The following is a 24922-nucleotide window of genomic DNA, read 5'->3' as shown; positions in this document are numbered from 1 at the left end:
ATTTCTAGATGCAAGTTGTCATTTATGTTTAACTTTACAGTACTAGTATTACGACATATTTGACATCACAAGTTTCAAAAGTCTTATAATCAAACAAATATTATAAAATTGTATATTTGAACATTTCAGTCCAATAGTACTATAAAAACACAACTCTGTTTACCAATGCAACACATAGTCCTCAAAGTAGAATAAAAACTATCAACGTTTACTATCAAAACTAGAATCTAAAACAAATTGTCTAATACTCTTAAAACTAAACGTCAATGATAAATTTTAATGGGATAATGTTTTCAAAAAACCTGCTAACATGTCTTGCCTCAAAATGATAGGGGTACACCAAATATGTTGTCTTTCACGCTTTATATAAACACAGATTATATAAAATACAATGTATTAATTTATGTTTATATAAAGAAAGAGAGTGATATTTAATATACAAACGTTTTATTTCGATTCAATTATATAAAAATTTAAATTTTATTAAAGATATACAAACATATAAAATTAAATAGATAGGCTGTCAACGATTTATACAAACGAGAAACTGACAACAATTTATACTAATGGTTTGCCAGCGAAATTATACCAATCTGAAGAGGAGCCAGCGAATTATACAATTATATATATATATATATATATATATATATATATATATATATCAAAATAACCAAAGGCTAGATAAATCAAACTTGGTTAAAGACTCCAAAATGTATTTTATGTATAGAAGTTGTATGTTTAATTCGAATTCTATACCATATAAATATGTTTGGACTTTGGACTTAATTTGTAAATATTTTGTAAGCATAGCTACTTTTTGCAAACTGAGAATCTAGAAATATGTTCCATGTGATCTAAAAAGCTTTTGAAAAATAAAATTTTTAGAGTAGTCTAGAAATTTATAGTACCATCTACACTCAAATCTTTCCCCGGTATAAAGTTGATACTGTAGTAGTACTTTAATTTGACAAAAATCATAAGCAAAAAAAATGTGCACATTAGAGAAATTGGGAAATTTATTCATTCTAACACTCACCGGGGACGATGAACACAGGCTAAATCTCTCTCTTATCGACTCAATTAAATCTGCTCTCGATCGCGTAACGGCTGAATCAACCGGCAGCTCCGCTCTAATTACTACAGCTCAGGGCAAATTCTTCTCTAATGGCGTTGATCTGACTTGGGCATTGTCCGATCCATCGCACTATCCGTTGATAAACTCCAAGCTCAAATCCCTCATTTTTGAATTTTTCAACCTTCCTATGCCAACAATCGCGGCTGTAACAGGTCATGCTTCGGCTGCCGGATTCGTACTGGCGATGAGCCATGATTATATCCTCATGCGAAAGGATCGTGGATATCTCTACATGAATGAAATTGATATCGGATTAAAAATTCCTAATTGGTTCGTGACTTTGGTGAAGAACAAAGTGAAGTCGCCTGTAGCTTGGCGTGATGTGGTTATGAGAGGTACTAAATTGACAGCTGACATGGCAATCGAGCAGGGTATCATCGTCTCCGCGCACCACGGTGCAGCGGAGACGATGAAGGAGGCTATAAAGCTTGGGGAGGAGTTGATAGAGAGGAAATGGGATGGTGAAGTTTACTCTCACAGCAGAAGGGTTGTGTTTTCTGATGTTTTGGTTGCGCTACCTAGTAAAATGGTATCTAGATTGTAATTTAGGGACTTAATTTGGTACAAAAATAAATAAATAAAATAGGAGTAAGTTTGTAACATAAATCTCTTTATAATCCATTAATATTTATGAATTATGGGCCAACAATAAAAATAAAATTCGTGTATAGTGAATTTACGATCCATTATCTCGACATCACTTGTGACAATGAGTATTTGTGGAGCTCGACGCAGAAAAAGCATTGGATTTAGCTAGGAAACTACTCCAATTAACGCCACCGTCAAGAGTGTATGTGGATTTTTCGAGAAATAGTAAAAAACGAAGATTATAATAATGTTAGATTCGAAAAAATTAGCACTACAAGAGAATTATAATTTTTTTTATAACTCCTCTATTAGCTTAGCAATAGAATTGAATACTTAATTATGTATAGCTCGATAGAAATTTACCTATCAAATATTTATATATCGATCAAATTAATGTATACATTAAACATTTGTTTCAATTTACACAACTATTAATAACTAATGATTATCTCTACTCAGAGGAGAATAGTCTATGATATTAGTCAACATTCAACCACCCTATAACGTATGAGACTGATCCTCTATTAATTAGAGATATCTCAGGTTCCAGCCTGGATATAGAAAAAAATTCTTGATCAAAAACGTTTTTTTTAATAGAGCTTTTTGTGGCACAAATTCAAAATTCAAATAGAGTCTTATGCGCGAATCTAAAATAATGAGGCTCTAATACAGATACTAAACATTGAATAAAAAAAAATTAGTCAACATTTAGGCAGCTGTCATTGGGGAAATTTGCATATAAAAAAAAGTATATACTACTAATTGGGCTAAGTTCATAGGAAAAATGTGCACGTTACAGAAACAGGGGAATTTATTCATTCTTACACTCACCGGCGACGATGAGCACAGGCTAAATCCTTCTCTTATTGATTCAATCAGTTCCGCTCTCGAACGGATAACGGCAGAAGCAACAGGCAGCTCCGTTTTAATCACTACGGCTCAGGGCAAATTCTTCTCTAATGGCTACGATCTCGATTTGGCTTCGTCCGATCCATCCAGCTTAGAGTTAATGGATTCCAAGCTCAAATTGCTCATTTCTGAATTTTTCAACCTTCCTATGCCTACGATCGCGGCTGTTACCGGCCATGCTTCGGCGGCCGGATTCATATTGGCGATGAGCCATGATTACATCCTGATGCGAAAGGATCGTGGATTTCTGTACATGAGTGAAATTGATATCGGATTGAAAATTCCGAATTGGTTCGTGACTTTGGTGAAGAACAAAGTGAAGTCGCCTGTAGCTTGGCGTGATGTGGTTATGAGAGGTACTAAATTGACTGCTGACATGGCAATCGAGCAGGGTATCGTCGACTCCGCGCACCACGGTTCAGCGGAGACGATGAAGGAGGCTATAAAGCTTGGGGAGGTGTTAATGGCGAGGAAATGGGATGGGAAAGTTTACGCACATAATAGGAAGGTTGTGTTTTCAGATGTATTGGTTGTGCTAAACAATGAGATTGTATCTAGATTGTAAACAAGTAAGGTGGAATACATTAAAAATAAAAATCGAGTCGATAACTTTATTGTTCTCTTTGTTATTTTCATTGTCAATATTTTACTATTGATTTGCATGAACATACAATAAAAAGGCGTTGAATGGCTTGATCAACTTCACCCAAACACTTCGGATGGTTTTTGAGTTGAATCTATTTGAATTCTTTAAATCGATAAGTAACTCTCTCGATTAACCCAAATTTCATAGGCAGGGATAAAATTACATATTTATGGGTTAAATTTGACAGCGAGTTTCCAGGTCAAAATTTCAATCAACATATTGAACTTTTAGAACAGACATATATATATACTAAATACAAGTGTGGGTTTAAGTTTTGCATCAACCTGTGTGGTTAAATGCATTTTGTATTTGTCTAAGGGTATTTTTTACTTTACATAAGATTACATTGCAATGTGTCATTTAACTAAAAATTGTGCAGCACCGCACAGATCACGATAAAGTATCTGAAAATTTCTTATTTCTCTCTGTGATAGAAGTTGTGCAAATTTTCATCTTTTTTCTGCCTCTATTTGGTTGCATTCCTCTTTGTTATTCAATTCTGATAAATTAATTTTCTCTATTTGTTTGCAATTCATATTTTTCTTGACAGAAAGAAGAATTTCCCTTGTTCTTTCTTCCTTCAATTTTCAAGAGGTTGGTAATGAGACTTTAATGGCGGTTCTCTATTGAGCTATTATTTCTATCAACGTTCAATCTCCTCTGTCTCTCTTTAGATCGAGTTGTCTTAGACTAAGTTCCAATTTCGATATACTCCTCTTCGGATAGTCTATGTGTTAATTTTTACAATGTATTGTTTTAGTTCTATTTCTTTTTCCTTTTATTTATGATTTTTGTTGTTTCTGATTCTTTATGTAATTATGTATCCATCTTCATTAGTGTGTAGAACAGTAGAATTTCATGAGAATTATTATTTTAATTTTGAGTTGATGAAACAAAGTACTTTGCATGTAAAGGATCTTCTCTCTTTAGGTCAATTGGTATTCTAAAAAATCCTTGCATTTCTTGTGAATCTTTTCAATCATATATTGTATATCACTACAATTAGCCAATTTTTATTCCTCTAGCATATAGATTTAGGCATTTTCATTGAATCCAAGTAAGGAAGTCTCGCCAAATTGCATTTGTGAAATAGCAGTTTCATTCTGAACTTGAAAAAAGGAGCAACTCCCATCAGCAATAAAACATCATTTGAAAAGCAAGTCTTTGATTCTTAGCTTTCCACGGAGAGCCATCGACAATATAAATGTATGCTTAGACTCAACAATATTGGTCATTGGTCATGTTATTTGTGGGTTTGAGAAGATGAATGCTTTGGCTTTGAAAGGAAGAAACGTTACTTGGATAAGTATGTACAAGAACATATATGTAGCATATATGTTAATTGAGGGATTCGATAGTTGAATAAGTATCCAACATGATTGATATGTTACTTAAGAAAGTTCAATAAGTAATCAACATGACAGAGGATACTGAAGGTAGAGTGATTCATATGGACCTCGTCTTCTAATTTCGAGGTACATATTTAGTTTGAATTTGATATAACAATCTATTTCATGAATTTATATAAAATTAAGAGTATGTCTTTTATATCGTAGTCTGATCTTTAAGTTAAATTTTGATGTAAAATCATAAGATTTTTAATTTAACACAGTAGCTGGAAATCTGAATCAGCATTAGCAAAATTTATTTCGTACTTCCTGCTATTTTTACTACACTTAGACCCACTCAAGCTGCTATTTTTGGGATGCTGCTATCATGTTTCTTGATGCTATGATATTCAGTTAGTTCAATTGGTTTCAAATCAAAATTTCTGTGTGTTATAAATTATAGGCTAGCACTAGAAAGATTACAGTCTGATTTTCTATGCGTCGTTATAGGCTGGCACCAGAAAGATTACAGTCTGATTTTCTATGTGTCGCTCCTCACTTCATAATCTATCTCATTTATCTTTTTTTATTTTATTTTCCAGCGACACTGTCTATTTCACATCTAAAGGAGAAATGATCCTCAAAAATACTTTTCCCCTCCTCCTGATACAATAAAGTTACATATTGTAAAAGTTGATAATTGCGAGCAACATGCTACACTGCGAAAAGATTGACTCAGATGTCATTTTGTGAGATTAAGTTTCTTTATCATTGTTCGAATTAATTCTAAAGTAATTGTGTCAAAAAGTTAAACGTCTGAGGTATTTTTGTTAAGGAGATTTAAGTGGAATTTGATGATATTCTTTTTGTTCACAAGATGCGTCTTAAAAGGCATTTTTGTTATACTTGAAAATTAGGTATTTGAGGATTACACTGTTAGCACTTTAGATTATATCAATAGGCCCTACATTCAGTAATTTTCAAGTTTGTTTTTCTTTTACAAAATTCGAGGTGACTTAATTGATGGTTTATATATATGCGTGTGATGCCACCTAAATAACAAGACTGGGCTACAAGGATTACGTAATTTTATTTTTTCTAAAAGCGAAAAAATTATACATGTTAAGATTTATTGTATTCACTCTTTATTGTGATGACATTTTCTTTTTGTAAAATATTGACACTGAAGTTGCATTGCACTTGCAGATGCTTGCCAAAAATATCCCTGCTACTAAAGTAATTTTGTATGACAAGTTTCTTATTCATTGTTAGAATGTAATCTTCTCCAGGTTAAAGATATTGCTTCCTTGAGAGATGTATAATTTATAACGTGCAAGTATCAAAAGGTGGTTACAGTATCAAAGTTGTGATGTAGACATTCGGTCGTTCTGTCTTTGTTTGACAGGAAAAATCGAATAAGCATGGGACCTATACTAGCAGCGCATCAGCGATAGGTGGCTTATGCGCAAAACTGATGAGTTTCAGCTATCACACTTTTTTAAGCTATTGTATCTTATTGGCATGTTTAGTAATGAAAATATGTAGACCTTTTTGTTTGAGATATGGTTCTCTGTAGATGATTGGTTCCATTAGTTAATGAAAATATTCTTCGTTCTGATGTAATTGTGATGCTAACAAGGTATAAAGACTATGCTACAAAGCTTGAAAGATGTTGTCGGTTGGGCCTGGTATGTACTTTCTTGAAATATTCTTATTTGATGTGTTTATCTTTTCTGGAACACTTTATCTGATTTGATGCTTCTTAAGCCAATCTTATCACCTAGAATACAATTATATTGAAGTTAAAAAATCATATCAACTGTTCATTTAGCCCACCCAAATTCATCAAATATTAGCCCAACATGAAATTGTTTGGTCCGTTTTCATGAATTATTAACTTTTTAGTTGGGCCAACTCTCTTATTAATCCCTTTTAGAGCTCCCTCCAATTTTAACAGCTTCATAAGTTTCATCTCTCATTTTTTTGGCCCTCTCCTTAAGCAAATAATTACTCATTGTCTCATTAATTCTCCGATCTAACTCTATCGGGTGGGGCACTGAGTTTGCACATTCACAAACTCGGGCGATATCTTCATATTGTCTGCCAACAACCACGTGTTAGTGAATTGGTCGGTCTCCACTGGCCATACCAAAATTAGTACTCCCGCCACTATCGCCTCCAACACAGAATTCCATCTACAGTGACTCAGAAACCCACCAACGGCTCGATGTCTTACTAGACCTCTCCCTAAAACTCTCTCCTCAAACCCTTGTGGCACTAATCCAAACCCTTGTTTCTCTTGTTGGGACAAAATCAATTGTTTAGCTACTAAAATGACCTTCACTCTACTTTTCTCAAGCCCAATAGTTAAGGCCTCCATTTGGGCCTTTGTTATTAACTTTTGACTCCCAAAAGCTACATAAAGAACAGACTCATTCATCAAGAGAAAAATTACATAAATTAATACATTTTAATAAATAATTACTGATTTTAGCAATATTTTTAATTTATTATCATTTATAACAATACTATATTAAATTTGTAATATGAATTAAAAGTGAATTACGTATGCAATATATATGATTTATAATTATTTTTTGAAATATTTTTTTTATGTTTGTTTGGTAAAAAAATTGACATATTGTATTATAAGTGTGTTAAAATCTGTGATAAATATATTATCCATCGTTAAAACTTGTATTATATGTGAATAATAAATTGTTCTTTGTAATATGTATTAAACTTGTATTATAAATGAATTAAAAGTGATCATGTGAAAAAAAATGTTACTGCTATAAATGGTAAATATATTTTTATCATAGTATATTTATGTAAGTTTCCCTTCATCAAGCCAAGTGAAAACTCTCATTTGCCTCATCATCCACATTGGACTTCTCAATTCTACCCGGCCCACCAACTAAATTTACCGGCCCAATTGAATATACACGCTCATGGCCCATTTCCTCTTCAAAAAGCCCAAATAATCATGAACACCGTATTTACTTAGAGTAACTTTTTTCAATATTTTTTATGAACACCGTATAATTTAATTCCATCCTAAAAATATAATTTAGAATCTATTACCTAAAAATATAATTTAGAATTTATTACAGCCGCAGAAACAAAAAGAAAATTTTCTTGAAATTATTTTTCTTTTTTTACATGTTTCTAAATATAACATACCAAATAAATTATACGAAATCAACTATAATTAAAGTACTAAAAACATAGATAGTGAACTATAAGTTGAAATATAATTTATTGGGTTCAACGATAATAATATTTGACTCAAAATATTTAAACAAAAAAAGATTATTTATAAATCTAATGAGGTATGCGCGAAGCGCGGATATATTTACCAGTTAAATATATTTCAAAAACCACATAAAGTTCCTATATCAAACACACAAATCTCTAAATTCTCACTCTTCCCAGCTTGGATTAGAAGTATTTTTTCGCAAAATAATAGTTTCGTTTTTAAATTATTGTCACCTTATAAAAAATATTATTTGATTAACTAAATTTATATATACCTCTGATCTGCAACATGACATAATAAGTGATCTCAAACTCTTGTAGAAGCATGTGTTCTTAGTAAAAAGTCGAGAGAAGTGTTCAATGTAATTGACTCATATTGTAAAATCGAAGAATATTAATTAAGTTCAAATAATCTAGTAAAAAGGTGTTTTTAAGACTAGCAATAATTTAAAAATAAAACTCTCAATTATTAATTTATAACAAATTCCATAGATCGGATATATTACATATTTATGGATCAAATTTGACTATCACGATTTATGAGTTTGTACGAACTAAAGAGATATATAATTTTGATATCAAGCAATACTAATTAAATAAAAATTTCTTCATTATGATATCCACTTTAACATTTGCAATGTTAATTCCGATATTATTTCCGTTAAGTATGATCTTAGTTTTTGAGGTGTTGATGTATAATATTTTGTTTCAATTTCAACTTTTTTATTTGATTCTCAATATTATTTAAGTGTATCATGTATAACTCATGCACATAAAAATATTTCATTATGTTAATCTTTTGTTTTATTCTTATAAAGAAAAAATAACATTTTTGCAGAAAATGCATTTATTAAATTATAAATAATATACTGAACATTTATATGATACATTGAGTTTTTTTCTCTCAAAGAGAATAATAAATAGGATAAACTATCTTATTAGATATATATCATTACTATATATACTTATATTATTTTTACTTTCAAACAATGCATATATTATCACTTTTAGTATTTTATATCATAATTAATATATTATTTGAAGATACAATTAGATATTCACATTCCTTAAAACTATGATTGATTAATTATATGCTTAATTAACTCTTTCACTTCAAATTAACCACTATTTCTTAATTCTTCCTCCCATATTTATCAAGATCCACTATTTCAATGTACAATTTCATTCCAACAATAACATTCTACTCTCTTCTTCTCAAGATATAAATTCTGATCAACGCAAATATTATTCTATATATCAAATCAAAGTAACTGTTACAGACAAAACTTTCAATTCAGAGTGGATCTTGATTGTTTGTCTCTGGAAGAAAGGAATTTTAGATTTGATTATGTTATGCCACAACGCAAAAGGATCAAAGAGAGTATTGTAGAGAGTTTTTGTTTGCTAGTGTTTTCCTAAGGCTTTCTTTGATTACTGTGTCATGGATGTGGCAAATCCAATATTGCTTTGATATATTCCTTGAAATATGTGTATCTATAAGTAGTACTCTTAATTAAGATTCGAGTTGTACTTCTAGTAATGGGGTATATGAACATGTATATGTATCCACCATTAAATTTTGTATACATGATTTTTAACAACAAGATGTTATTAATGATATGACAGATTCTCTACAATCCTGATTTGTCCTAAATTCATGTGTTTCAGTTGTATTTCATATTTAGATCCACATAATTAAATGTATATGCTTATTATGTATTCAAGATACATATTTTTTGATATAATGTATGAATTTAGATACACATAATTAGATGTATATGCTTACTATGTATTCGAGATACATGTTTTTTGCTATAACATATGAGCTGATACCTGATACATCAAATCAATACTAGATACACATAAAAGTTACATTAAATTAATATTAGACATATATAAATAGATAAATAAAATTACTACTAGATACGTATAACAAATACATAAAATTAATATTAGATATATATAAACAGATACATAAAATTAATACTAGATGCGTATAACAAATACATGAAATTAATGCTAGATAAATTTATGATACATATGAATATACTTGCATGATACTCATATATCTAAATGTTTAGTTTGTTAGATACATCATAATAGATATATCAAATTATTGAATTTATTACCCTAAGAGTAATAATTTAAAAATTAACCAAATTACATTGTCAAGATATACATGCTTTTATCTTAAATTAATAATATTAATGAAATAACTATTTCAAAGAATAATAAAATTAAATTAATTATCTATATATTTTGAAAATCCTCAATTACTCCTTTAATTAAGGAAATCAATTACATCCAATTAATTTAAATAAATAAATTTTGTATCTCAATTTTAAAATTATTTTATGAATTTAGTCATCTATGCTAAACATGAAGTATAATAGAGGAAGTAATATGTGAAACTCTTAAAAGTTTTAGTAATTAATACTTAAATTAGTGTATTTCACGTGATTTACCCCGATAAATAATAAATAAACTAATTACTCTGGATAAAATATTTATTCCCTGGCAGAGGTCGTTGACATTATTGCTGCTTTAAAAAGCAATAGCATAAAAATAAGCCCCACACTCATAAAGTAAAGGGACAATGAAACTAAATAGCATCTTGACTATTTTTTGTATGGCGTAAGAAAAAAAAAACTAAATTAATTATGTCCATTAATTAAATCTATAAATCAAATTAATAATAAAGTTTGGTTTCTTTAATTTCAAACATACACATCTCTAAATTCTCACTCTTTCTTGTTTGAATTAGAAGTATTTTTGCATAAATTATTAGTTTCGTTCTTAAATTATTGATAACTTTTTTAAAAATTATTTAATTAACTAAACTCAGATATACATCCAATTTGTCACATGACATAACAGGTAATTTCAAGTTCTCGTAGAAACATTTAACTTTTAATAAAAGTTTAAATACTCATATGAAAAAAAAAATTGAAACTATCAACTATTAATTCATAATAAATTTAAGAATACTTGCACATGACATACTAGCTTTTTAGCGAATAAAGATAAATATTAAAAGATCAGCATCCACTCATATCACATGTACATTTAATAGCCCAAACCCCATAAAGTTCCATAATAATAAATTACTACAATATACTTTATAAAAAATATAAGCTATTATCAAGAAAATTTCATTAAATTGTGCAACACTAAACTAAACGAGTCATCTCTTATTTGTCCTTTCTTTAACAATTGCACCTACCAATAAATTTCCTCCATTTTCCACCATATAAATAAACATCACTAAATTATCCAAACTAACATATCTCTAAGTTCATTCAAAATTCAAACTCACTCAACTTGTTGTGAGAAAAATAAAAAATGTCACAAAATGGTGTTCATATCTTAATTTTTCCATTTCCAGCACAAGGTCACATACTTCCCCTTCTTGATTTTACCCATCAACTTCTTCTTCATGGCTTTAAAATTACTATTTTAGTGACACCTAAAAATGTTCCGATTCTTGATCCTCTTATTTCTACACACCCATCGGTTGAAATTCTTGTTTTTCCGTTTCCGGGCCACCCATCTCTTCCTTCCGGAGTTGAAAACATTAAAGATGTTGGAAACTCCGGCAACACCCCGATTATTGGTGGGCTTAGAAAGCTTCGTGGCCCAATAGTAGAGTGGTTTAAGGCCCAATCAAATCCTCCGGTGGCGATTATTTATGATTTCTTCTTGGGCTGGACTTTAGATTTGGCCCAAGAAGTTGGTGTACTCGGAATTGTATTTTACAGTTCCGGGGCTTTATTGGTTTCTATTATTCTTGATATTTGGAAGAATTTTAAGGCTTATAAAGATTTGGGCTTTGTTGCGTTTAATGGGCTTCCTAAAAGCCCAAGATTTGTGAGGGAACATCTTCCTTCAGTGTTTCAAAGGTTTATAGAGGGTGATCCAGATTGGGAGATTGTTAGAAATGGACTTGTTGCAAATGGTAAGAGTTTTGGGTCAATTTTCAATACTTTTGAGGTTTTAGAAAGTGAGTATTTGGGCTTATTGAAGAAGGAAATGGGCCATAATCGTGTGTATTCAATTGGGCCAATAAATTTAGTTGGTGGGCCTGGTAGAATTGGGAAGTCTGATAATGTTGATGAAAATGAGAGAGTTTTTACTTGGCTTGATGAGTGTCCTAATGAGTCTGTTCTTTATGTAGCTTTTGGAAGCCAAAAGTTACTAACAAAGGCCCAAATGGAGGCCTTAACTATTGGGCTTGAGAAAAGTGGAGTGAGGTTCATTTTAGTAGCTAAACAATTGACAGCCCAACAAGAGGAACAAGGTTTTGGATCAGTGTCAAAAGGGTTTGAGGAGAGACTCTTAGGGAGAGGCCTAGTAATAAAGGGTTGGGCTCCACAAGTGGAGATATTGGGCCATCGAGCCGTTGGTGGATTTTTGAGTCACTGTGGATGGAATTCTGTGTTGGAAGCGATAGTGGCTGGAGTACTAATTTTGGGATGGCCCATGGAGGCCGACCAATTCATAAACATGTGGTTATTGGTGGAAAATATGAACACAGCGATCCGAGTTTATGAGGGCTCAGACTCAGTGCCTGACCCGATGGAGTTGAGTCGAAAAATTAGTGAGGCAATGAGTAATGATTTGCTTAAGGAGAGGGCCAAAAAAATGAGTAATGAAGCACTTGAAGCTGTCAAAATTGGAGGGAGCTCTAAAAGGGATTTAGATTCCATTGTAAGAGAGTTGGCCCAACTAAAAAGTTGAAAATTCATGCAAATGGGCCTAACTTTTTCAAGTTGGGCCTTGGTTGGGCCTAGATGAACTCTTGATAGGTATTCTTAAACTTAAATATAAATTTATGTAAAAATTATGTGATAATGTTTGGAAGAAAATGAGACAAGTTGACCTTGTTCATCTAATGTTCTATTTATTCTAAAATGTCTCATTATTTGTTACAAATAAATGTCGTTTCTTATAATGTATTATTTGTGTTTGGAATTCAATTTGTAGATTGCAATGTTGATCCATTAGAATTACATGTAATTCATAAGTGGAGTCTCGAAAGGGTGATGTCTATTCATATTTTTTCGACCTTCTGAAGATAGAAAATTGTTTTCAATAAATTCTTGACTTACACAAATTATATCAGCTCAAATATAAAGCAAATATAACAAACTTTTTTTCGATTTTATTGTCTTTTCTTAATGTAGCATTATTTAAACCCTTCATATTTGACATTCATATATAAATCATTTTATTAAGATTAATAGCATATTTGCATCTTTACTCAATCTCTTGTGATACATGATTTTTTAGTGACAAAACTATTGCAATATTTTTATGTATCGATATATAATATTCAACCTTTTGGAATCATATTCCTATAGTAACCTCCATCTTTTCTAATTTTGAGTGATAAACTTATAATTTTATTGTTACAACCTTATGACAAGTTTATTCCGTATATGAAGAAACTATACACTATATACTCTATTATTTAATTGAATTATGAATCTAATATTATACTATATTATCTTTCACAATTTTAACATATTTTTTATTACTCTTTTAAAAGATTTGAATGACAAATTAAATTTATTTAAGAACTTAAAAAGGTGTTTAAAAGAGAGTACATTAATGAAAGTATGTATGTGTTTTCATAGTGAAGTTGGGGTATCATAAAATTTTTAAGGTTGTGACCTTGAAAATGGATATATAAATATATATATATATATATATATATATATATATAATATTTCGTTATTAAAATATCATAATTGTTACAAATTTTATAATATTTGATTTTTGCCATTTGCACTTTTTGTAGAGAAGGCTATATTTTAATATTAAAAAATATTAGTAAAGTAAGGTTTAGGTTGCATTTATTTTTATTGAAATTAATTAATACTTTTAAATCTTAAAATACATATTTGGATAATAAGATTTTAGAAATCTAAATTTGAACGTTACATGTGAATTATTGAGATTTGTATTAAAATCTGCATATTATAAATAAGATTGATTTTTTAAAACATCTAATACACAAAAATTAATTTGTTTACTTCTAAAAATTAAATAATATAAAACTAATCAGATATTATGTATCTACAAAATATTTTTTAAAATATACATGAGTTGATGGTGGTAATGGTTACCTAAGCAATGATGGTTGTAGATGTCGACTGAGAATGACGTTGGCTAATAGATGGGTGTAGGTAGTAGCTAGGATTAGCTGTTCGTGGTTCAGTTTGGATCGGTTATTGTTTAAAATTAAAACTAAATTAATCTAGTCGTTTTTTAAATTTTTAAAATCAAGTCAAATTAAACGAAAAAAATAACTATCGGTTTGGTTTGGTTTTTCTGGTTTATTTTTGTCTGAAAGTAATAATTTTTTAGAACGTATATATCTTGATAGACACAAACATCAAGTACATGAACAATCTATAAAAAAGCTAATGTTAGTTCAATTAAGCAATGTTAAAGTTATCATTACACGAATAAATTGATTTATTAAGAGAAACTGTAACTATTTTTGTGAAGTACAGTAGGTAAAGACTAAAAAGTTTTTGATGGACTCGGATTTAAGATTGGTATACTTGGGCTAAAGTGTTGGGTTTGAGAAAATGATAAAGTTAAAGATTTAAGTTAATTAATATTAACAAAATATTTTTTCATTTATTTATGAATAATATATAAATAATTATAAAATTTATATATCTAATCTAACGGTTCGGTTTGGTTATTTTTGCGGTTGTTTTTCAGTAAAACCAAAACCAAACCAAATAGTATCGGTTTTCAAAATATAAAAACCAAACCAAACCAAAAAGTATCGATTTTCAAAATTTAAAAATCAAACTTAACCAAACTAAACCAAATATCGATTTTTTTAATCGATTTGATTCGAATTGCGATTTGATTTGATTGTTAACCATAACCGTGAACAACCCTAATTATACTAATTGATTTTGATAATGACAGTTATTTGTTATTATTTCATAAAATCACTTTTAAATTCAATCTCAATTTTTTTCAATAAGGAAAAATATTTTTTTAAAAAAAGATATCATTAATTGAGGGATTAAGATCAAATCAAACTCATGAGAATTGTGATTATTGTTGTTTAACACTAATAGACAATAAAAATAAAAGTTGATAGTGATAGATGGTATTGGTCACCCGTGATATGCTTTAATAATTGAAACACACTCCATTATTGGAATATAAAAAATAAAAAGAATAGAATAAAATAATAAAAAGTAGATATTCTACTACCAAGAAAATTCTTTAAATATTCGACATCTAAATCATTATAAAATATCAAACATTACACATATTTACTACCAAGAATATTTTTTGTTTTGCCAAATTATCTCAACAAATATGTCAAGTTCTAAAAATGGTGTACATATCTTAATTTTACCATATCCAGCACAAGGTCACATACTTGCCCTTCTTGATTTAACTCATCAACTTCTTCTCCATGGCTTTAAAATTACTGTTTTGGTGACACCTAAAAATGTCCCGATTCTCGATCCTCTTATTTCTACACACTCATCGGTTGAAATTCTTGTTTTTCCGTTTCCGGGCCACCCATCTCTTCCTTCCGGAGTTGAAAACATTAAGGATGTTGGAAACTCCGGCAATGCCCCAATTATTGCTGGGCTTAGTAAGCTTCGCGGCCCAATAGTAGAATGGTTTAAGGCCCAATCAAATCCTCCCGTGGCGATTATTTATGATTTCTTTTTGGGCTGGACTTTAGATTTGGCCCAAGAAATTGGTGTACCCGGAATTGTATTTTATGGTGTTGGAGCTTTATTGATTTCTATATTTTTTGATGTTTGGAAGAATATTGAGGCTTATAAAGGTTTGGGCTTTGTTGAGTTTAATGGGCTTCCTAAAAGCCCAAGATTTGTAAAGGAACATCTTCCTTCAGTGTTTTTGAAGTTTAAAGAAGATGATCCAACTTGGGAGATTGTTAGAAATGGGTTCATTGCAAATGGCAAGAGTTGTGGGTCAATTTTCAATACTTTTGAGACTTTGGATAGTGAGTATTTGGGCTTTTTGAAGAAGCAAATGGGCCATGAACGTGTGTATTCGATTGGACCGATAAATTTAGTTGGTGGGCCGGGTAGAAATGGGAAGTGTGATGATAATGCAAATGAGAAAATTTTCACTTGGCTTAATGAGTGTCCTAATGAGTCTGTTCTTTATGTAGCTTTTGGAAGTCAAAAGTTATTAACAAAGGCCCAAATGGAGGCTTTAACTATTGGGCTTGAGAAAAGTGAAGTTAGGTTCATATTGGTAGCGAAACAATTGTCGGCCCAACAAGAGGAACAAGGTTTCGGATCGGTGCCACTAGGGTTTGAGGAGAGAGTATTAGGGAGAGGACTAGTAATAAAGGGTTGGGCCCCACAAGTGGAGATATTGGGCCATCGAGCCGTTGGTGGATTTTTGAGTCACTGTGGATGGAATTCAGTGATGGAAGCGATAGTGGCGGGAGTAATAATCTTAGGATGGCCCATGGAGGCCGACCAATTCATAAATACGTGGTTATTGGTGGACAATACGAAGACATCGTTCCGAGTTTGTGAGGGCTCAGACTCAGTGCCCGACCCGATAGAGCTGGGTCGGAAAATTAATGAGGCAATGAATAATGATTTGTTTAAGAAGAGGGCCAAAGAATTGAAAGATGAAGCTTATGAAGCTGTTAAAATTGGAGGGAGCTCTAAAAGAGATTTAGATGCCATTGTAACAGAGTTGGCCCAACTAAAAAGTTGAAAATTCATGCAAATGGGCCAAATAATTTTAAGTTGGGCCAACTTTTGATGAATTTGGTTGGGCCTAGATGAACTTTGATATGTATTCTTTCTTCAAACTTTAATATAAATATAAGGGAAAATTAGCAAACTAGTCACGATCCCTAACTTAATTAGTAAAAATATCTACACTTTAAAATAAGAGAAAAGGGTCTGATGTACCCCTCAACTTTGTCATTTAGAGCTGATATACCCCTTGTTATGAAAATGGCTCATATATACCCCTACTTGTAAACAAATGGCTCACATATACCCTTTTCCTCTAACGGAAATGAAAAAATAATAATTTTTAATCTAATTTTTTATTATTTTTTTCTAAAAAATATAATCTTATATGAGTAAATTTAATCCTTGTCAAACATATTTTTTTTGACTTTTTTTTGTTTCAATGACTAATTTATAATTATTATTTTGATAAATTTATTTATGTTTCACTAATATTCTTGTAAAACTTATTGTAGATGACCAAATTTTTTCTTCGAATACGAAATTAAATTAAAATACACACAAAAAAAATAGTTCAAAATTTTGTTTCTTTAAACTAAGGAATGAAAGAAAAAAATAAAATATGAATAAGAAACTCAAATAATTATAATAAAAGAAGTCAAAAAATAATTTATGTATGGAAAAAATTAAATATACCTTAAACTTTGATAGAAGAATTATATATACCCTAAATAATTTTTTTGTTAAAATTACAAGTAATAAATATAAATTTAAAACTAATCTTTTAACTTCCGTTAAATGAAGGGTATATGTGAGCCATTTTGTGACGGCAGGGGTATATGTGAGCCGTTTGTATAACGGTAAGGGCATATATGAGCCACTTTTATAACGAGGGGTATATAAGCTCTAAATGACAAAGTTGAGGGGTATATCAGACCCTTTTCCCTTAAAATAATTATTGAAAATGTCAAAATGTCAATACTATAGAAAGTAATTTGTATCCAAATTTATTTCTCAAAATAGTCCAACATTGAATCAAATTTTATATCTATTACCCATTTACACTTCTTCCTATGCTTTAATACCATTAAATTTAATTATCATCTTTCACTTTTCAATTTTTTTCTCTTCCATCAACTTATCAGTTTTCACCATCCTCATCATTCACTTTTCTCTTCTTCTTTTTTCTTTCATCAAAATTTCACTGTTATTCTTTCTCATTGTTGAAAAAAAACTAATTATTCAAGTTCATAACAATTTGTTCAGATCTATCAATTAATCAAGAAATCTCTCAATTGATAAATGTATTTTTGAAGTCATCATTTATTTTGCGAGATTTTATTTTCAAAATCACACATTATGTTGAATTTTTGGATTGTATGTATTGAGGATTTTCCATTTTTTTTTTAATTTTTATGTGAGTTTTTAACATACTCATCAAATATTTATGTATTTCAGATTTTTAGTATTTTAAATAAAAAAATTCGATCTTTTTTATGATTTGGTTTTATATTTCAGATTTAGTAAAATCTACATTAGCATTTAGGTATTGAGTTGTTTCGCAAAAATATTTGAAAGTATTTTGAATGTTCTGTAGTTTGTAGTCAAATTTGTTTTACAAAGTGATGATCCAAATACAAATCTGTAGTTTGATTATTTAAAATTGTGAATGAATACGAAATCAAAGATAAACTAGTTGGTATAAACATATAATGAGCAAAATGAAATACAAAATTATTTGACTGATGCAATTAGGATGAATACACATATAGAATACATAAATAAATTGTATTTTGGTTAGTTATAGTTGAGAATGAATACAAAATCAAAATATAAATACAAAACTTTATGGTATACATTAGGACGAATATGAAATCAAATCTAAATACAAACTTTATGGTATACATTAGGATGAATACAAAATCAAATCTAAATACAAATTATTTAGTATACAAAATGATATTGGAAATAAGCAAAATAAAATACATATGTAAGATATACCTATACCATGAATATACATGAGTATTGTATTCTGAATATCGAAAAAAATTCTTAAAGGAGATGCATAAACTTCATAACCTTAACATGATAGCCAAATAACTTCATAAAATTTAGATATTTTTAAAGATAAATTGTACTTTCATAACGTCAAAATGATGTCTTAGTAGAATAAACTGGTTCAAATATGATAATGTATGGTAAATAAACGTGTTTACAAACTAACAAAAAAATTAATAAAATTGAATATTGAATTTTTAGAACAATGGTGATAGACATGTTTTTTAGAACATGGTGAAAGAATAAGAAAGAGATGAAAGTTGGTGCATTTTGATAAATTGTCACTTAGTTCTGTTTTTTTGAATTTTTGTAACTGATAAAACTTTTAAGCAATTGTCTCTTTTTAATATTTCTCTCTCCCCTTAATTTCTCCTTTATATTTAACAGTTGTTTCTCTTTTGACATTTTTACTTAATATTAAAAATATTGACAATGAATCCTATTAAATGTCAAAATATTGACATTTTAAAAATTTTTCCTAAATGTTACTCATAAATGTATTGTAAATGAGTTATTATGATGATGTGTGGGAGAAAAATGAGACAAGTTGGCCTAGTCCATTTTATGTGATAAATATCATTTCTTTTGTGGATTGTAATTTTGACGTGACATATCTATATTATTTGAATCGAAGGTTTATTGAAAATGTATTTTTTTAATCAATACAAGGTAGTGTGACTAAAATTGTGGAGGGTGTAAGGAAATTTTTTTTTATAACACTTTAGGAATAAAATTCAACATACGCTATTAATAGATTCCAAGTGAAAGTGCAAAAGACGAAGAATAAAAGGTAGATAACTTCTTAAAGCAAGATAGTAATTTGTATTTCACACAACATTTCAAGCCAAAAAAAGTGAGAGAATAAAATTTAAGGCCACAACATGTACAAGACAAAAAATTTATCCTAGAATAATTGTCATTTTAAGAATTCAACACCAAAATTGATATTCTAAAAAGACATATATAAATATATATAACTTAACAAACTATATCTTGTATCAATTATTGTTTTAATAAATATAAAACGAATTAAAGCGATAACTAAAATGAGATAGAAGGCATAACAAGCTATTTAACCTTCTTATTACCAAACTAAATCCAAATTAGTGCAAGATTAAATAGAAGTTAGTTCATGAATTTCTCTAACAACTACTATTCACATGACACTAATAATAAGAAAAAAACTTTAAAATATCAAAATTTACAAGAAAAATTATATATTATTATTATTATTATTATTATTATTATTATTATTATTTAAAAAAACATTCACGAGCGCACTAACACCTAGGTCAAAAGGAAAAGAAAAAAAAAAGTCATGATTATAAATTTGTTCCCCTATATATTAACAAACTTAGGTCCACAATGTTATGAATGCTTGCTTTAAAATGGGGTCATTTTAGGGTTTTTTTTATTGACTTGTTAATTTTTGTAATTAAATTTAGAAATTTTTAATCAACAACTTCCTTAATTTTTGTGCTAAGTGGGATTTGTTTTTCGTAATATCTTATGAAAAATCCTTCTACTTCTTTTGACTTTTAACATTTCTCGAGAGAACTTTTAATTACTGCTCTAAACACATTTTACTTTTGGATAACCATGTGTTACACCTCATGATTATTACTTGGACATCACTTAATATCATTTACTCAAAATTAGACAACAAAGAGGCTAATTCATAGTCTTTGTTGAGGTTTACTTAGGGGTATCACAATTACTCTCGTCTTTCGTTTTCTTTTTAAAAGTTAATTAATATAAATTTAAATTAACATTTAAAAAATATATTTTTCTGTGGTATTAATATGAAAAGAATTACAACTTGTAGTACTTTATTTATATAATTGTAAAATATTTAAATTTAAAACTAAAATATCTAATAAATTTAATTCAATTTAGCTTTAAAGATAAGTCAATTTGACTCTCACATGTGAATAGAGGAATTCAACATTACTAATACTTCACCATGTGGCTTAGCCAATAACTTGTGATGAAAGATCGTAGTGACGAAGTCAAGCTTCTGTGTTTATGAATTATAATTTCTGAAAAGATAGTTTATGAAATTTTGATTAATCATTTGTACATATTAAGTAAATTTCAACTCAAATATTAAGTTTAAATTGAAACAATCGAGTAGCTGCACATACAAAATATTGACAAGCTAAAATTTTTTCGTTAATAATATTATTTATATATATCAAACATATTAATTATAAACATCCATATCGATATTTGTGATAATATTGCCAATGCCCCTAACTACAATTATAGCTTCGCCCTCACTAGTACCTAGTGAAATATTCAAAGATGTGTACCTACTCCTAGATTATTAAAAGAATTTATTAATAACCAAAAAAAAATCTACACACAAAAAAATAAATATACATAAAAGATTCTCAAAATCTAAATTTACCTCAAACTAATCCACTTACTTAAATTAATTTGATTTTGTCATTAAAGTACCTTTAATCCCATTTAATTAGTGTTATACTTTTCTTTTTTTTAATTGCCACACTTTTTTTAAAGCCATTCTCTTTTTAAAGACCACAACTCTCCTCCATAGTCCATTTCTCCATTCCTTCACCAAAAATAGCAAATTCCAAAAATCATCAAAAAAAAAATTATGTTCTTGATTATTTTTTTTATTTTGTAAAAAAAAAAATAAAAAATGGGTGGTGTATCATCAACAATTGCATCAAAATTAGCATTTTTTCCACCAGAAGCATCATATCAAGTTGATATAGATGAACAAACACAAAAATTGAAACTTTTAGGTGTGTCTCAAAGTGAAAAAGGTGAAGTTTCAATTGTACAAACCAAGAGGGGTCATTATATTTTTTCAGTTTTTGTTAGGAACAAAGGTGCAACAATGACACTTCTTTATTCACATGGAAATGCTGCTGATATAGGCCAAATGTTTCAATTTTTCATTGAACTAAGTGATCGATTACGCGTAAATGTCATGGGGTAAATTAATTGTTTAGCATGTTCATATGATTTTTTTTTGGTATTTTTTGGTATTTTCTTGATATTTTGATTGATTTTTGTAGATATGATTATGCTGGATATGGAAGGTCGAATGGAGAAGTAAGTGTTTTTGCCTTTTTTTAAAATTTTTTTTAGTGTATACATTTTATTTTATGAGCTGGAAAAGTCTTGAGCTTTACAACAAGACTTTGCTAATATTGTGTATTAAATATATGCTTTAATGAACTATAGTTTATATATGAATGGATTAAATGTTATTTGTTAGTATAAAGTTTGTTTAGTGGTAATCACGTTTATGTCATAAAGAAATGTGATCTAATCACTCCATTATTTCCACTTTTCATTAACTAATTCCGAATGAGGATTCATATAGTTGATCCTGACTTGATTGAGATCGAGTTGTATTATTGTTGTGGACCGGGGCGGAGCTAGGACACCGGAAGGGGTCGGATGAGTGAGGATTGATATAGTTGATCCCGACTTGTTTGACATCGACGTAGTTATTATGTTGTTGTTGTCGTGGACAAGGGCGGAGCTAAGATACCGGAAGGGGGTTCAGATAAGTGAGGGTTCATATAGTTGATCCTGACTTGTTTGAGATCGGTCGTAGTTATTGTTGTTGTGGACGGGGGGCGGAGCAAGGGTACTAGAAGGGGGTTCGGATAAGTGAGGGTTCATATAGTTGATCCCAACTTATTTGAGATCGAGTCATAGTTATTGCTGTTGTTGTCGTGGACAGGGGGCAGAGCTAGGGTACTATAAAGGGGTTCCGATAAGTGAGGGTTCATATATATGGTCAAAATTAGTTTTTTATGTACATATAGTAGATATTAAATCCCCTTAACTTCTTCGTATGTTATACTTCTTCATGTTTTGAATCCTCCTTGTGAAAATCTTTGTTTCGCCAATGTTCATGAATTCAGTTTCGAGACGGATGTAACTTATATACACTAATAGTGTAATTCTTTTATCTGTTGTAGTACAACATCTGCCTTATTTTACAGGTGACTAGTTCTACTGATTAGCGACAGTTACTCGTAGTTATCTTTTATGTGACAATACAGTACAACGATTCATGGATTCTCATTTCTGTTGTCGGGGTATAGAAGTTAAACTATGATCTAAGTTTTTTTTCTTTCTATATTGCTTTTGTGTAAACTAGCCAAGTGAGCAGAACACATATGCTGATATAGAAGCTGTTTACAAATGTCTAAAAGAGATTTATGAAGTGAAAGAAGAAGACATTATATTATATGGACAATCAATTGGAAGTGGTCCAACTCTTGAATTAGCAACAAAATTACCTCAAATTAGAGGTGTAATTCTGCAAAGTGCAATACTTTCCGGGCTTCGAGTTATGTATCGTATAAAGTATTCTCTCTGGCTTGATATTTACAAGGTTAGCACAAGTTTCAGTTCAATAGTTGATCAAGTTTCTTGATTTGCATGTTAACAGTAACAAGTTCTCTTTCGTTTTTTCTGTTTTCTGCAGAACATTGATAAAATCCCAAATGTTAGCTGTCCCGTTCTTGTGATTCATGTAAGTTCTTCGATCTCAAGTATTACTCGTTTTAGCTCTCAGATATTTGACATTTTAGAAAAACAAGTAGTAGTAGTTTAGTACTTTTTTTTCCCAACTGTACCTTCCGATAAACGCTTAGGGGGAGATATATAGGGTAATTTACACAAAAGCTATTATGATTAAGGTCTTTCTTAAAGGGCATACAGATTGAAGAGTATTCGATATGATCATTACTGTTGAGAGCCGAAAAAGGGGATCTTTTACATATAGTCCTGCATAATCTCGGATGTCTAGTCCATTACGAACCATTGTTTTCTTGATATATCACATTCATAGATTTACGATTCATGTGACGGTGTTGGTGTACAGGGTACAGAAGATGACATAGTTGATATTTCACATGGTAAAAAGCTTTGGGAGCTGAGTAAAATGAAGTATGAACCTTTATGGGTAAAAGGAGGAAATCATTGTGACTTACAAGTTTTTCCTCAGTTTTTTACTCATCTCAAGAAGTTCATAATTTCATTGGAAAGACAGTCAGATTATTGCCAAACTGTTGAGGAGAGTATAATTGACTTAGATTATACTCTTGATATTACGAACGAAATCAAGTGTAGACCAAGTATTGAAGAGATTGAGAAGTCGTCGAGAATCAGTACTGAACAAAAAGATCAGATCATTGCAATAAGGCCTAGCACAGACAGTAAATTGAAGCCAAGAATTAGTTTTGACAAGAGGGAAAAACCAAGAAAAAGTATGGATTACTTTGGGAAATCAAGAAGTAGCACTGATCAATCTGAGAGAGGGCGGAACAGCATTGACCGGTAAAGAATTTTTACACTATCAGTGTGTTCTTTAACATCTCGTTTCATGTTATAACTAGCTCATTTAACTTATTATGAACGATCACGTATAGTTATCCAACCTCTATCTCTCTGTTCTAACATGTTTCTAGCAATATACCTAGCTAATCTCACTTATTATGAACGATGAACTATAGATGGTATTTTAACATGTTATAACAATTTACCTTCCTTATTTTGCACGTTGTGATTGAGATTAACTAGTTATCTTTTAGATGATCTGATAGTGTAAAAGTTGTACGTGTTGTTGATACTTTTTAACTTATGGTCTCACAATATGATTAATAATGTCATCATGCTGTAGTTTGACTATTGATTTTGAACGATTGCAGATTTGGAGACATGATGAGATCAGTAGCAATGTGCAATATTGACTGTTTAAAACAGACACTAGCAGAGGAGGACTAATACAACTGAAGTCTTTAAAAATATTGTTACTAGTCATGTATGCAAAAGCAAATTTTTTAAAATCATGTATGGACCACATTGATATATTATATCACTACCTACATGTTTATGATTTGAATATGTTTTCTGGGGAGCCCCAGAGCAACGATAAAATTGTCTTCGTGTGACCTATAAGTCAGAGGTACGAGTCGTGAAAATAGTCTACATCACACCCTTGGGGTGCGGAATCCTGCTAATGCAAGATGCTTTGTGCACCGTACCGTGCTGCCCCTTTCTTTATTCAAATTTTTTAGTATTGGTCCCTACATATGCAGTCCATTCTTCAAGATTGCTAGTTCTTTTTGAAACATCCTTTATCATGCAAATGATTTATGGACCCCCATTACATGATTTTTGTTCTAAACTTTTATTTTTGAAGATTGGAAGATCTAAAAAATAATAAACAAAAGGAAGATAAAGTGATTAGAGAGCCAATAAATGAAGTTTT

General features: G+C 30.0%; 5 protein-coding genes across 5 annotated transcripts; all 5 read left to right on the top strand.

The window, feature by feature from the left end:
- Window positions 1–986: 986 nt before the first annotated feature.
- On the top strand, window positions 987–1773 carry LOC107019994 (enoyl-CoA delta isomerase 1, peroxisomal-like). The gene has a single exon (XM_015220340.2). The coding sequence runs from the start codon at window positions 990–992 to the stop codon at window positions 1677–1679; it is 690 nt and encodes a 229-aa protein (XP_015075826.1). The 5' UTR covers window positions 987–989; the 3' UTR covers window positions 1680–1773.
- A 708-nt stretch (window positions 1774–2481) lies between these two features.
- Window positions 2482–3261, top strand: LOC107019918 (enoyl-CoA delta isomerase 1, peroxisomal-like). The gene has a single exon (XM_015220277.2). It carries the CDS (start codon window positions 2508–2510, stop codon window positions 3195–3197), a length of 690 nt encoding a protein of 229 aa, XP_015075763.1. The 5' UTR covers window positions 2482–2507; the 3' UTR covers window positions 3198–3261.
- Window positions 3262–11024: 7763 nt separating this feature from the next.
- Window positions 11025–12819, top strand: LOC107018831 (UDP-glycosyltransferase 89A2-like). The gene has a single exon (XM_015219413.2). The coding sequence runs from the start codon at window positions 11207–11209 to the stop codon at window positions 12599–12601; it is 1395 nt and encodes a 464-aa protein (XP_015074899.1). The 5' UTR covers window positions 11025–11206; the 3' UTR covers window positions 12602–12819.
- A 2320-nt stretch (window positions 12820–15139) lies between these two features.
- On the top strand, window positions 15140–16747 carry LOC107020896 (UDP-glycosyltransferase 89A2-like). The gene has a single exon (XM_015221424.2). It carries the CDS (start codon window positions 15218–15220, stop codon window positions 16613–16615), a length of 1398 nt encoding a protein of 465 aa, XP_015076910.1. The 5' UTR covers window positions 15140–15217; the 3' UTR covers window positions 16616–16747.
- Window positions 16748–21192: 4445 nt separating this feature from the next.
- LOC107018943 (alpha/beta hydrolase domain-containing protein 17B-like) lies at window positions 21193–24588 on the top strand. Its single transcript, XM_015219542.2, has 6 exons — window positions 21193–21621; window positions 21705–21741; window positions 22805–23041; window positions 23135–23182; window positions 23534–23988; window positions 24360–24588. The coding sequence occupies exons 1-6, from the start codon at window positions 21323–21325 to the stop codon at window positions 24433–24435; spliced, it is 1152 nt and encodes a 383-aa protein (XP_015075028.1). The 5' UTR covers window positions 21193–21322; the 3' UTR covers window positions 24436–24588.
- The last annotated feature ends 334 nt before the right edge of the window (window positions 24589–24922 follow it).

Source organism: Solanum pennellii, chromosome 5 (genome assembly GCF_001406875.1).
Source record: "Solanum pennellii chromosome 5, SPENNV200".
NCBI classification, from domain to species: domain Eukaryota; kingdom Viridiplantae; phylum Streptophyta; class Magnoliopsida; order Solanales; family Solanaceae; genus Solanum; species Solanum pennellii.
The sequence above is the reverse complement of the archived record's forward strand: the minus strand, read 5'-3'. Positions and strand labels throughout refer to the sequence as shown.